Source organism: Anabrus simplex, chromosome 5 (genome assembly GCF_040414725.1).
Source record: "Anabrus simplex isolate iqAnaSimp1 chromosome 5, ASM4041472v1, whole genome shotgun sequence".
Lineage (NCBI taxonomy): Eukaryota > Metazoa > Arthropoda > Insecta > Orthoptera > Tettigoniidae > Anabrus > Anabrus simplex.
This window is the reverse complement of record NC_090269.1, coordinates 448615308-448629561: the sequence shown is the minus strand read 5'-3', so window position 1 is coordinate 448629561 and position 14254 is coordinate 448615308. Positions and strand designations below refer to the sequence as shown.

Sequence of the window (14254 nt, the reverse complement as noted above, 5' to 3'; positions counted from 1 at the left end):
GATGGGGACGTTATGTATGCCACATTTCTCTAGGGATTCGTTGAGGCGTCGTCAGGATCATTTTTACGTTAGAACAACGATATTTTGAGGATGCTTAATACGTTAATATAGAGTGTTCATGTCCACAGGCGTAGCATCAGTTGCGTGCAATAAATATGTCATTAATATAAGAATATTAAGTAGTGGAACGCATAATAGTTAATATTCGCAGGGTACACCTTGTTTTGTTTTTGAAAAGTCAGCCTGTGATAATTTTGCCAGAAGGTGGTAGCAACGGGGTTCGGTGTAATGAGCTTTGAGGTCGATGTAGAAGTGAGTGTCATATGCGTCTGGAGGAGTGTATTTCCAAGTGAAACGAGAATCTTCGTAACTGTCGATGGCAGAGATGTTGTATTTTTCCATGTAGTTATGGAACCATGCGACTCAATTAGTTCCTGGTACATATTCTAGAGGTAATGTAGCAGTTAATGCCGTGATTCCCTTGTAAAAAAGGCCTGAGGGAAAATCGTCATGACAGAATGTTTTGAACTGTGGTAAGGTCCGTGGTTTGGTTATTGAATAGGATCGTATATCCAGAGGGATCTTCAGTTCTTCTAATAAATCCATGAATACCAGTGAAACGCATATCATATTCTCAACAGACTCGAGTTCATTCGTGATGGTAATAATGTGGACCGATAAATTGTTTGAAAATACATACCGTTTTTGTGTAGTAAGAGGCCGTCCGTGGCGAGATTTGTTTGCTGACTTGTAAGCCAGGGGAGAACCCTCTCGGCACACCTCATGATGTACACTGAAGAGCGGCTCGTTCCTCAGAGAGAGAACCTTCCGTGTGCGAAGGGAGCAAAGGACATTTCATGGGTTATCTCGTCATTAATCTCAGATCGTTTACATCCGCTTCTTCTAAGATTCCAGACTCCAGAATGGTTATCAGTAACACTCATTGAGTGGCCATCTAGATGCGAAAATAAGATGAATTGTGGGTGACACGAAAGGATCTTACAACAAGGATGAATTCTTAAGTGCAGGAGAAAAATATTTAAATGTTTCAATAAACACTTGAAAGGAATAAATAACTGCGAATCAAGTCACAGTATGGTATGAAAATCGATGAAATTGTTGTTGAAGCCTGAGCACACCTGTGCTCACTCATTCTGCATGTCACTTGCTTGTTCCTTGAACTATGAGTAGACCAACAGTCCTGATCTACGTGCCCCCGCAGCTCTTCCACGATAGCATTGTGTCAACCTGTTCTGAATGAAAATTTATCTTCAATTCCCTAGCTGTTCTTGAAGGTCACGTACTGCTCGCGGGGGCCGTCTCTGAGTAAGGATTCTTATGTCCACATCTGCAGTATACTCGCGCTCAAATTGCTCCATTTTTGTTTGCTTGATGGCAGAGAAATGTCCACTGGCGTTCTTGTGACGAAACCGAGAATCAGGCGCTAAAATTCTCTTATATCCAAAATTGCAAGTGGTGGACTGTCGAAGAGAAATCCTGAGTACTGGACCCTTTTCATCATCTCATAAGAATATTAACCAGTCCTAGGTCTTCAGCATGAAATGTTGACTCTTTTGTCTCAGGAGGTGTTAATGGCTCTTCATCATTTTCAGATATGTCTATCGGGTATCAAAGGCGGGATACTTAAATAAATAAAGAGCTTTTCTAATATGACTATGTTTATTCAATCAGAAACAATGAAACCTGTTTGCGGGTGTGTTTACAAGTATGAACATGAAGAGTGGTCCGAAATGAACAACTTTAATATAATGCTGCGGCTGGACGATTTCAGGATGTTATTAATACACACCACAACGTAATTCCTGAAGGAATATTTTTCACAAAACCACCTTGAGTTTAACCTGAAAACAAAAACAATCTTCAAATCAGTCTGCTAGGCTCCCGTAAACAACTGTGGTGTAAGCTTCCCATTTCTAGAACGATTAAATATAAGAAACGGAACTCCAGACGTTCTTTTAAATTAAGGCCGTCCACAGATTGACAATCAGCGTAGGACAATTTAACTGGACCCCGAACTGAATGTGAGAAACCTCCAAAGATCATCACCGACCTACCAATATCATCCACTATAATTAAGGTTTAACGTTAAGTAAAAGTGTCTGATGAGCAAAATGAAACTTCACTGCAGTTAATTGAACGTGGCTGCTGTCCAATGTGGCCTCCACACAGCAGCAGGACTTCAAGTGCCAATTAATTAATACTATTATACTACTCTAAACTGCATTACAACACTAGGTTTTCACAAAAACTGGTATTATTTTAATTAAATTAATGAAGTTAATTCACAAACCAAGACAGTTATAACTTCCAGGTTAACTTCAAGTTGAATATTGGGTTTAATTGAACACACGCAAGTCGATTCTAATTAAATGAGAAATACTGAATAACTGTTTAGACTAACACCTGATTGGTGATGAAACAAGATCCCGGATTAACTATGTGATTTTAAGAGTATTGCCTAACACTCTATGACAGTTAATTAAACATAATATCAGTCGTCGTATACATTTCATTAGGTTGAAGTCGGTTATTGGAATAAATTCATGAAAACCTGTGAAAAGAAATCATGTGCTACTATAATTTAACTATGTTATTACGCAAAATGAAACCCTAAAATGAGATATGAAGTATACTCGACACACGGGTAACCATTAAATATTATTAATCAGGAGTCTCAACTACATCCACTTAAACCGCCTTCTAAAATGTAAACACAAAATATTACAAGTACTTCATGTGCAGACCAAATTGTGCAGTTAATATTGATTAAACAGATTGACTGACAGTGCTCGCTGGAAACGGTAGAGTGCACATGTCTACCGGTTAATGCTTCCATTCTGCAAGTGTTGAAAGATAATTCTTAAAAGGCCCTTTTCGGGAACAGATTTGGCGATTATGTCCATAAACACTGAAGTAATGTACATTGTAAAAGAAGAACTGTTGCAGAATTTAGGTAAGAAACATGGCTGTGATGCCCGTTGTGTACAAGAAATCCATCGAGAGAATAATCAGAGGAGGCTAAGAATTTCTGGCATGTGCTTAATGGTAGAGGGACGGAGTTAACAGCATGGAAATTCAATATTTATCAAACCTGGTATAGCGGTCCTATCCACTGGTATATCCGACTGTGCTGACGAAGAACTTCTTACAGTTGAGTTAAATCATTGCACTGCTTTTTCTATATATAAACCCCCAAATTCTGCATTCCATTTCCAGAAGTCAAGGAATTTCTACAATCATGCAGTCCACATTGTAATTGGTGACTCTAACAGCCAGAGCAACCTCTGGGGCTATGAACATGAGAAAGGATGGAGAGGATGTGCTGGAATGGGCTGGGACCCACCAGGTGATACTGTTACATGGAACGAGGTTATAACCCTGATATAATCTTCGTTAATTGCTCAGCAGTACATAGAGAACATCGGTATCCCTATACGACACACACAGCACAGACCCATCTTGTGTGACGTATTAGCTGTGGTACGTCGCATGAGCGTACATTTAGCAGGCGATATACTTATAAGGAACCAGATTGGAGAAAGTTCACTACATAACTGGAAGATGCTGTATCTGATATTGGTATTTCTATAACTGATCACGACCTGTTTGTAGATGCGGTAAACAAGAGCTCCAGCCAGTCAATTCTCAGAGGTTGCCGAATGAATTATGTTCCTGGTCGCAATTAATATTCCTCAGCTCTGCTGGCTGAATACGTTGATCCATTCGAGATGAATCCCTCTGGTGAACAGACAGTGCAGAAATATATAGAACTGACAACAATGTTAGCGGATGATGAACGAAATCGTTGGATATCTACCCTTGTCAAAAAGTAGTCAGAAAGCTTGGTGACTCTTGAATAGGCTTAATAATAACTTCGCAAACCCCTGTACGTCAGTTTGTCCCCAGATGCCACTGCTCATCAGATTTTGCTCAATGGAAAAGTAGTTTGTTGCATGAATAGAGTCAAAGTACAACGCCAGATAGACAATGAGTCTAGCGACCTCACTAATAATATCACTCTAGAGGAACTAGAGAAAGCCCTAAAGAAATCCAAAAATGGCAAGGCTACAGGTTCGGGTGATATGAGAATTGAACAAATAAAACACATTGGTTCCAGAGCAAGGAACTGGGTTGTTGATTTCCTAACCAATTGCCTGCAGAGTAAACAGATACCTAAGAGGTGGAGGAAGTCTCGAGTGACAGCTCATTTGAAACCAGGGAAGGATCCATTAGATCCTAAGATTAGATCAGGGTTATAACCTCGTTGCCAACGTCCGCTGTTAAAGGAAGAAGCTAGTTTAGTATCGTGTAACAGTATCAGCTTCTCCATCTTTTCTCATGTTCATATCCCCAGGGGTTGCCTTGGCTGTTAAAGTCACCAACTGCAACGCGGACTGCTTGATCGTCGAAGTTCCTTGGTTTCTGGAAATGGAATGCAGACTCTGTGTCAAGCTAATTTCTGACATAAGATGTACTTTGTTTTGTTTGTGTATAATAGGTTATTTATATTTTAAGCTTTTCACCCTCTGACACGAAATAAATAAGTGGGTAATATCCCATGGACTAATGGTAGAGCATTACTACATCGTATTGAATTCCACGTGTTACCCACTCCCTGTGTCAAATTTGCATCCTCACCTCTCATCTAGGAGTGGGCAAGCTATAGTAGGGTCCAAAAAATAAGCATAAGTTACGAGTAAACAGGGCAACAAGTAATAGACCGTAAATCGCACAACATATGCAAATACCAACCTCATGTGTTCGCTCTGTATAGGAAAGGAGTGTTCCCTGCTCTGACTAGCCGCGTAACCGTAAGGTAAACAGAGCCAGTGCCTGAGCCCCATATTCCCTCAGTCGTGCTTGACCTGTTATCGTGTGTGGAGTGTAGCCTCGTGTTGAACGTGACAACATTATGACACAAGTACGCCATTTGGATCCTCTTCTTCAGGGTAGAATACTCGGCCACCCGGAAGCAGGCCAGACAGAGACCGAAGTCGCCCCAACCTTGAATGAGCTACAAGGCTTCATTTCCAGGCTTTGGAGACGATTTCGAGACACAGGAGGTGTCAGTCGTAGGCCAGTACCAGGTCGACCAAGGGTAACTACCCAACAGCAGGACCGATATCTGGCCTCAAACGCCCGACGAATTCGGAGTGCACCTGCAAAACAATTGTCGGCGGAACTTGAAGCCGCATGAGGGATTGCCGCTTCCAGGCAAACTGCGTACAGGAGGCTCAGAACAGCAGGCTGTTTGCCCGACGTCTAGCGGTGTGCGTCCCGCTAACTCCAGCACTGAGACGGGCCCGTTTACTGTGGAGCCGTTAATATCGAAACTGGACCTTGAATGAATGGAGGCATGTGCTCTTCACAGATGAATCTGTCTTCAGTTTGCAGAACGATTCCCGTCGCACATTAATCTGGAGAGAACCGGGTAGCCCATACAAACACAGGAACATCGTGGAACGGGACCAGAATGGTGGTAGTGGCGTAATGGTGTAGGGCGGCATCATGTTGAATGGCCGTACGGACCTGCACAACTGCATGGGTGGTCCGAGGAACACTGTTAACGCTTGGAGATAAGGGGATGAGGTACTGAGACCACATGTTCGACTCATTAGAGGTGCGGTTGGTACAGACTCTTCTTTAATGGACGATAATGCCCGACCACACCGCTCTAAACTGGTGGATGAATTTCTGGCTAAGGAAGTCATTCATCGCATGGACTGACCAGCAAGGTCTGCTGATCTGAAACCTATAGAACATGCCTGAGAAGCATTGGGGAGGCGAATTGCATCCCGCCGGTATCCAACAAGAACCCTCCAAGACCTTCGCATTGTTCTTTCCGAGGAATGGGATCGACTGCCACAAGAGCTCTAGGACCACATCGCTGCGAAACCGCATTAACCGTATATTTTGTTGTGGCAGGCACTGTCAAGTTTTGTTAGTTGTTGCCGAAGATGAACCTTAACTTTCAGAAAATTTCTGACCCGCTTTTAGGACAAGTTGTGGAACATATGATGGGTGATTCAGCTTCTGATTGTTAATCAATCCGTCTGATATTCCTATACGGTTGTATGGCCACGTTTAGTGATTATGCTTTACTTTTGGACACGAGAGTACATTATTTTATTGGTTCAATCATGGGCCAGCAATCCCAAGAATCCCTTCTATGCAGTTCTACACCAATCCTACTGTTCAACCCCAGGACACACCATTGACAATACTTAACGCATACATACAATACGAACATAGATCCCACATACCTAAAGACAGTGACACTAAAATAATTATTAAATGGTCAATGGTAATACGAACTAACCTTGTGTTATGGAAACAATGAAAGTGGAATATTAAGCTGAATGTTCGGATATGCCATCGAGAGCCCATTCTATGATTTGCCTATGCAAAAGAAATGAACACATGAAAATTCAAACTGCCTAACGCCCGTGTGCGTGGACAACACGGTGCTACGTTCAAACGATTTGCCACAAAAAATACAGCAGTGTAGCTTCTCGCCAGTATGAAACCAATAGGGCATTGTTGAGTTGCAAGATGCTCTGGATTGTTCATAGTAATACTCAGCCAACATTTACCTTTGCCCGTATGAGTCCACGTATGGTTCGAAAGCGTGCTCCTCAGAATGAAGGATTTGCAGCAGAATTGCTCTGCATGTGAACCGACCACGCTAACTTCCTAGTGAAGGAACTGCCACAGATACAGCAGGCATTAGTTTACACTTGATGCAACCGCATCTGGCATCTCCTTTCAGGCTACAGGATCTGCCACGAGGTAGGGCACCTTGCCAGTACGTGAACACAAGTGTTTGGCCAAACAGGCATCTTTGTTAAACGACTTACCACAGATATTGCAAGAATACGACTTCTCGCCTGTATGCGTCCGCAAGTGTATGGCTAAATAAGATTTCCGGGTGTAGGACTTGGCACAAATATCACATTTGTTCAACTTCCCGTCTGTATGACAACGCATGTGTTTGGGTAAATAACCTTTGTTGCTGAAGGACTTGCCACAGATATTGCATTGATTGTTCTTCTCGCCTGTATGAGTTTGCAAGTGTTCCTTCATATTGGATTTATACCTAAAGGCTTTTCCACACGTGTTGCAAAGGAAAGGCTTTTCGCCTGTATGTGTTCGGAGGTGTTCGGCTAGACTTGACGTACGGCTAAATGCCTTTCCGCAAGCATTGCAATGAAACGGCTTTTCGCCTGTATGCGTCATCAAATGTTTAGTTAGGTAATGTTTAAGACTAAAGGACGTACCACAAATACTACATTGATAGAGTTTTTCCCCTGTATGACGGCGCGAATGTGTGATTAATTGGGCTTTCTGGGAGAAGGACATGCTACAGATTTGGCAACAATAAGGCTTCTCTCCTGTATGCGTCCGCAAGTGTGCGGTTAAGTAATGTTTTTGCGTGAAGGACTTACTACAGATTTTGCAAAAATAAGGCTTCTCGCCTGTATGCGACCGGAGGTGTATTTTTAAATAACCTCTCGTGGTATAGGATTTTCCACAAATAGTACAACAAAACGGCTTCTGGTCTCCTTGAGTCCACAAGTGATTGGACAGGAATTCTTCCCGGCTGAATGACTTGCAATTGATATTTGATAGTTTGGGCCTGTCGCCTACATGAGGCTGAAACTGTTTGGCTAAATGAGCTTCCATTCTACAGGACTTGTCACATTCGCGACGCTGATCTTCTGTACGAATTCGTATGTCTTCGGTTAAGTTCGATTTGCGGTTAAACGTCTTGCCACATCTTCTGCAAAAGTTTTGCTTCTCACCTGTATGCGACCGCACGTGTTTCCTCAAGGGCCAACTGTTTTTGAACATTTTCTGGCCACCCGTATGGAATCGCTTGTGCACTGAGCTCCTATTTGAAAAACATTTCTGGCAATTTCTGCAAAACTGGAGTACCTGGTCCACGTGGATCATGACGTGCTCAGACAGGCTGCTTCCGCTACTGAACTGCTTCCCGCAGTGTTCGCAGATGGATGGACGAACCTCATTCTGTCCCTTGAAATGTCGTCCGCCATCCGGAGGTAGAACACCTGCGTAGCTCACCTCTGGGCTCGATCTACAGTGACAAATTTAAACTATGTGACCAATAGTTCAACAGTCAACTCCACTACAAGTCTCGCACAGACGAATTACTACTGAACATTTCACTGACTGATATCTCATGCAGGGAGCTCGTTACTAATGGAAATCACATTCCTATTACTGAACATTATCTGTGGTCAAATTCAGAGTTTAGTCTTAAATTTCAAAACCTCTCACTTGTTACGAAGATGTTTTACGTCTTTCCTCTCAAAAGTCTAACGTCACGATATCACAGGCAATAGTTTTCTGATAATTTCGAAATGTACGACATCACAGACTACCTCATTTATGGGGAGCTGGAATGCCTTCCTCCACAATGCCAAAATATTAATGCTTGACGTGCCTTTTAATAAAAACTACCTGCGGCAGACGTATGCAATTTTTATATGTTTAAGGTATATACCTTGTCCAGATAATGAATCGTATATCACTGAAATTATAGTTTAATAAATATAACTTTTTGCAAGTTGGAAAATGTGCATTTTGCTGAACATAGCTTCCATTAAGTTGAATATATATATGAAACCAGGCATTTAGAGACCTTGAATACACATGGAGCGCTAGAACAAACTGTGAAAGTTTGAAGTTCCTACATGTAGTAAAAAAGCAAACAAACCCCATGGCACTACAGGCCTTGGAGAGCCATGACCTACCAAGCGACCGCTGCTCAGCTCGAAGGCCTGCAGATTACGACGTTTCGTGTGGTCAGCACGACGAATCCTCTAGGCCGTTATTCTTGACTTTCTAGACCGGGGCCGCTATCTCACCGTCCGATAGCTCCTCAATTCTAATCACGTAGGCTGAGTGGACCTCGAGCCAGCCCCCAGGTCGAAGAAAAATTCCCGACCTGGTCGGGAATCGAATCCGGGGCTTCCGGGTAAGAGGCAGGCACGCTACCCCTACACCACGGCCTACATGTAGTAGAATCTGGGAAATGTACATTTGCAATTAAAGGAGTAAATATACGAGAAAAGAGTGACCAAAATTAGAATGTCAAAATAAGCCCAACTTGGGTCACCTTCCTCTTCAAATTTGTCCAGAAGTTTTCTTTTGGCAGCTCCATGCGTTTTTCGGGCTTCTTTGGATAAATCCTGGAAATTAAGGTTAGCATTTCGGAGTCTTTCCTTGTCGCGTCATAGCATGGGATCAACAGTTCGACTCCCAACACATTATAGAAGGATTTTCAAAACTTATGTCTTGTTGCATTTCGTCACTGAATGCTACTACTGCATCAAATACTCCGAAGTGTAGGGTATAAATGCCCACAATCACTGTCCTGAGAATCCGACTCCAGATGACATTGTTTACACCCTCACTTGGATTTTGTGTCCCGCAGTGCAGACATTGTTTCAACAGGTCAGGGGGTGCCAAGTCATTAAAATCCGGCTTTATTTTTCCCATGACCGGATGAGGCATAACTGTGTGGATGATAGTACATTTTTCAGTTATTAAGTTACTATTACACTTGCACCAGCCTTCAGGACCTACCGGACACAATCCATGGTTGGGGTCTTCATTTGAGGACAGTGAGTGAAAATACAGGGCACACACTGCTCTTTTTACAACTTCCGAACTATCCAAGTTTTGCCTGATGCCTAGGCCATAGCAGATTTGAAGGTGGTCTATTGCTAAGTCAGTCTACTTTTCCCACTGACTGGCTCACCATTTGACAACTTTCGTCCCCTCATAGTTTCCTTGAGTCGCCTAAGTCTTGATCCCATTCTTTTCTGCACATGGCCTGGCATTCCACCTCATGTATGTTTATGGTATCTGCATACGGTTTGATAGAATTCACATCATCATTTACATTTCAATCGCCATCACCTTAGTCATTTATACATCGAACATTGTCATTGGACGGACCGCTGGAAACTTATTCTCACTCCTTGTGTCTCCATCGCCCAAGTTGACCCCTCATAGTTGGCAGCAGAATCTTCTTTATGGGCAACTTTCATTCTCAGTGGAACTTGGATATTACATACACATCTATTACTTTTCCAGGGTCAGTAATAGTGGTCGATAATACTCCACCATGAGGGGAATGTCGTCTCTTTTGTCACGTACCATCGAAGGCTCCACTGAGGTCAGGGGGATTATCACGGTCATTTGCCACGACAGCTTCTTCAACTGCATCCTTCACAGATTTGAATGCAACATCTTCTACAGCTGAAATTCTTACACAGCTATAGTCTTGAAATTTTGCGGGTGGACACGGTAAAATTAAAACTCCACAAGGCATAACTGCAGCTGATTTTCTTCCCAATGCAGTGAAGGCTATGTATTAGTCTAATATTCACATTGCACAAGTTACTTTCTACAGTTCTCACATTCACATTTACAGCTGGTGAATTATAAAATTTCAGTCAATATTTGCTACATTTACAAACCATTTCCAGCTCCCCTTTAATGCCTATATGATTATGTAGAACTATTTCTAGGCCACAGCTACTGCACTGTTTACACTACATATGTTCACTTAGAAGAAAGAATTGATAAATTAATTCCTTAATTGGTTGCATTGCCCTTATTAGGCTGCTGTACACGTCTGTGACCCACTTTTAGCACTGGGTATGTTAGTGAAGTTAGAAAACTGTGGTCCCTACACTTGTGATTGTAACGCAACTTCACTTACACTACTACATATTTTAGCTTTCGTCTGCCAACACACGCGCTTCCTAACTTTTATCACCTCTAGGCATACTGAGCTTCAGAAACAATCATAGAACAATATACAGACCACTCATGGAAAATACAGAGAAAACTCCGTTTACCATGATGGCTATCAGGTGACAACTTTCCATGTAAGAGTTATTTTAAAATTTAAGATTCAATAATTTCAAGTATAATACATTTTGACGCAGGGATTCCAAAGCTAATTTCATATAAAAATAAATTTGATTTTTAACCCTATATCTCCATTACGGGTCCCCTTAAGGAATGTACGAGGAGGTAGTTGTAAAGGCGAAAGGAGAAGTACAAACTCTTATGTCCAGCGAACATATATCTAATGAAATCCGTAGGAGTCTACTCCCCTACATAAACGACGGCAGATGGTTTGGAGTTTTGATCTTGTTCCAGCACACTGTGGGTTGTGGCAGGTGTGTAATTAATTTTCGTAAACGCCCTTGATGTCATTTGAGAGAACTCCGGTGTTGTGGGTACCAATAAAGTTAAGAACATGGTTTGCTAACAGTCAGCAAAATCTGCTCAACCATGGCAAAATGTTTATATATTACTTACTGTGACACAAACACACTATACTATTACGAGTCAAGGAGTAGTAATAACGCTCTCAGCAGGACCGGGGAACAAGTGACGATCACTACGCAAAAAAGTACGAAGAGACAGAATGTGTGCCGGAAGTGAGAATAATACTTCTTCTGTTGTCTGAGTGTCAAGCTGTACGTCAGGGTAAGGACATTTATATACTCGTGAATGAACGAAGATTTGGGAATTGTTGTATGTTATTTTGATTAATATTACTAATATTAGCGTGAAGATGTGTGTGTACAGGTCGCTTTACTTCACACCAGCACTGACAGGTCTTATGACGACGATCCGAGAGGAAAGGCCTAGGAGTGAGAAGGAATGGGCCGTGGTCTAAAATAATGTACAACCTGGTGCGAAAATGGGAAACCACGGAAAACCGTCTTCAGCCCAGGCGACAGTAGGGATCGAACCCACTAAATCCCGGATGAAAGCTCACAGCTGTGCACCCTTAATTGCCTGGTGTACAGTTACCTTGGTACGTTGTAATGAGTTACAAGATATTCCTACGGAAAGGAAACTGACGTACGTTAAGGGTACCCATGAATTTAACAACTGGCGTCAGAAGTCTTTGGACAATTCGTGACCGTTAAAAGACAGTAGGATATAAGGAAGAGAATAAAAGGAATGATGGTTTTGATTATACTGAGTCTGAACGACCTAAAAGTTGCCGATATGAAGTACGAGCTGGAAGAAGGTGATGAAGAAATTTTGAGAACCAAGGCGGTGTTACGATCACGATTTCGAGCAGCAATAGAAGCACAAGGTAAGGATACAAAGATATTTTTGAAATAGCTGGCGACGGTAACGGATTTTGTACAAATGTTAGAAGTTCGTAGAAAGTTCTAAAACGACAAGCCGAAAACTTTAGTTTATTGGAAAAAAGCTAGCGGAGTGTTCTCAGAAACTATGCTCTTTGAAATTGATCAAGGACGAGAACAAATGTAGGGCGTAAAACACGACTATAGGGAACCGATTTGCATCACCAGAAAAGGAGTCCATGGGAAAGGACAGGCCTACTGATGATTTCAGAACAAAAGCAGAGAATGGTGCAGGGACGGTGTGTGTGAAATCAAACCACCACCTTATGTTTGCAAAACTCCGTGGTCTACGTATAGAAGGCAGCCGCCAACAATGGGTTGACTAGAGAAGAAAACACTGCCTTCGTAATTGTGCAGCGAGGTGATACGATGGATACACTCCAAGCAATTCCAGACAGTGAGCAATCTAATTTGAATTCTCTGGTGGCCCGATTAGAGATGAGGTACGGTGATAAAGGCCTTCAACAAATTTGCCATTGTTAATTTCGTAGCTGACGCCAGAAACTTGTCGAGACTCTGCAATAATTTGAGGGAGATATCGCGCGCCTTACTCGTATGGCTTATCCTTCAGCTCCAAAAGATTCCATACAACATCTATAATTATCTAGAGTCCCTTGCAAATGATATATACGACCCGGAAATGCAACGAGCTCTTCGTCTGGAGCACTAAAAATACGTTAAATTATGCGTTGGCTTGTGCATTTTAATTCGAAGGTGCTACACAGTCATCGAATCTACAGGCGCAGCTTTGACGGCTGGATGAAGAGGAGCCTCTAGACGGAAAGGTAGAGGGGATTGTTCTGGAAACCAAGTCCCATGAGAATGGACAATTCGCTATTGGAGTTTTCGCGTGCTTGGACATGTCACAAGCGCTACCATTAAGGCTCAAACTAAAAAGGGCCTGTGCTAAGGGACGAGCAGAGCGTGTCAGCCCCGATGCCCCGACAACGGTGGTACGTGTCATTTCACTCGAGCATCATTTAGACAGTATCTTTGTCGACGGATCCGTGAATGGTTTAGCTCGTAATTGGCTTCCGGACACCGGGTCCCCAACAACGTTGTCAAGAAGGACACCGTAAAAGGAGACAGTTTTATTGATAACCGCAACCGAACGTACGGCGAGAAATAAATCAACATCGACCTGAGGTGCAAGTCGATAGTTGCTGATGACACAGAAGACGTTAATTTTGCGATGTACGTAATGACTAAATTTGAGCTCACTTTGGATGTGAAAACGAGAATGCTTGGTATTCGCAAACGAAGAAATCATTCATCGCGGATGAAGAAGTCCAAACATTCATATTGTTTTAAGCAGAGACGATGTACTTCTTCACAGAAGCGATAACGTGATCGTGGGTCAAATGGATAACATAGACTGAGAAGTGACGGGAATTGTCGAGCCTGTTGCCGAAGAGGAAGTATGCCCAAGAGTATCGAAGGGGAGGAGGTGTTGTAAATGCTAAGGGGCCTACTCCAATCAGAATGATGAACCTAAATGATTTCCCAGTATCATTGCCGAGAAGCACTCAGAAGGTGACGTAATCCGGTTCGTGGGGAGACCACGAACGATACCCAGGATGTCCATCAACTTTCAATATTAGCTGCGACCTCGGACATACTAAGCTGACGCAAGATCAAAAGGCCAAAGTCGAAGAAATGTTAAATACCAAGATGTCTTTGAAATCGAGAACTGTCCGTACAACAGAGCAAGTGTCGTGAGATATAAACACCGGAAAATACAACCGATCGAAAGCGCCCACCACGCTCGCCACTATCAAGAAGAGAGGAGGCTGAGAGAATTGTTTGCGTCATCCAACCGTCTAGTAGTCCATGGACCTCACCGGCGGTTTTAGTGAAGGAAAAGGACGGGTCGAACAGATTTTGCGTGGATTAGCGAGAGTTAAAAAGCAAGACATTGAAAGACATCCACTGTCCAGTATAGACATTGTCTGGATCTCAAGTGTTCTCCACACTGGCGAGTAGAAGTGGAGGCCGAAGACGGAAGACCGCGTTCTCAACTGGAA

The 14254-nt window shown here is 42.6% G+C and overlaps 1 protein-coding gene across 1 annotated transcript in view; it reads right to left on the bottom strand.

The window, feature by feature from the left end:
* Positions 1-4319: 4319 nt before the first annotated feature.
* Positions 4320-14254, bottom strand: part of LOC137501037 (uncharacterized) — a 58678-nt gene continuing 48743 nt past the window's right edge. Inside the window, exon 5 of the mRNA XM_068227897.1 lies at positions 4320-4443. Coding sequence (XP_068083998.1) covers positions 4320-4443 — 124 coding nt within the window. The remainder of the gene's footprint in view (positions 4444-14254) is intronic.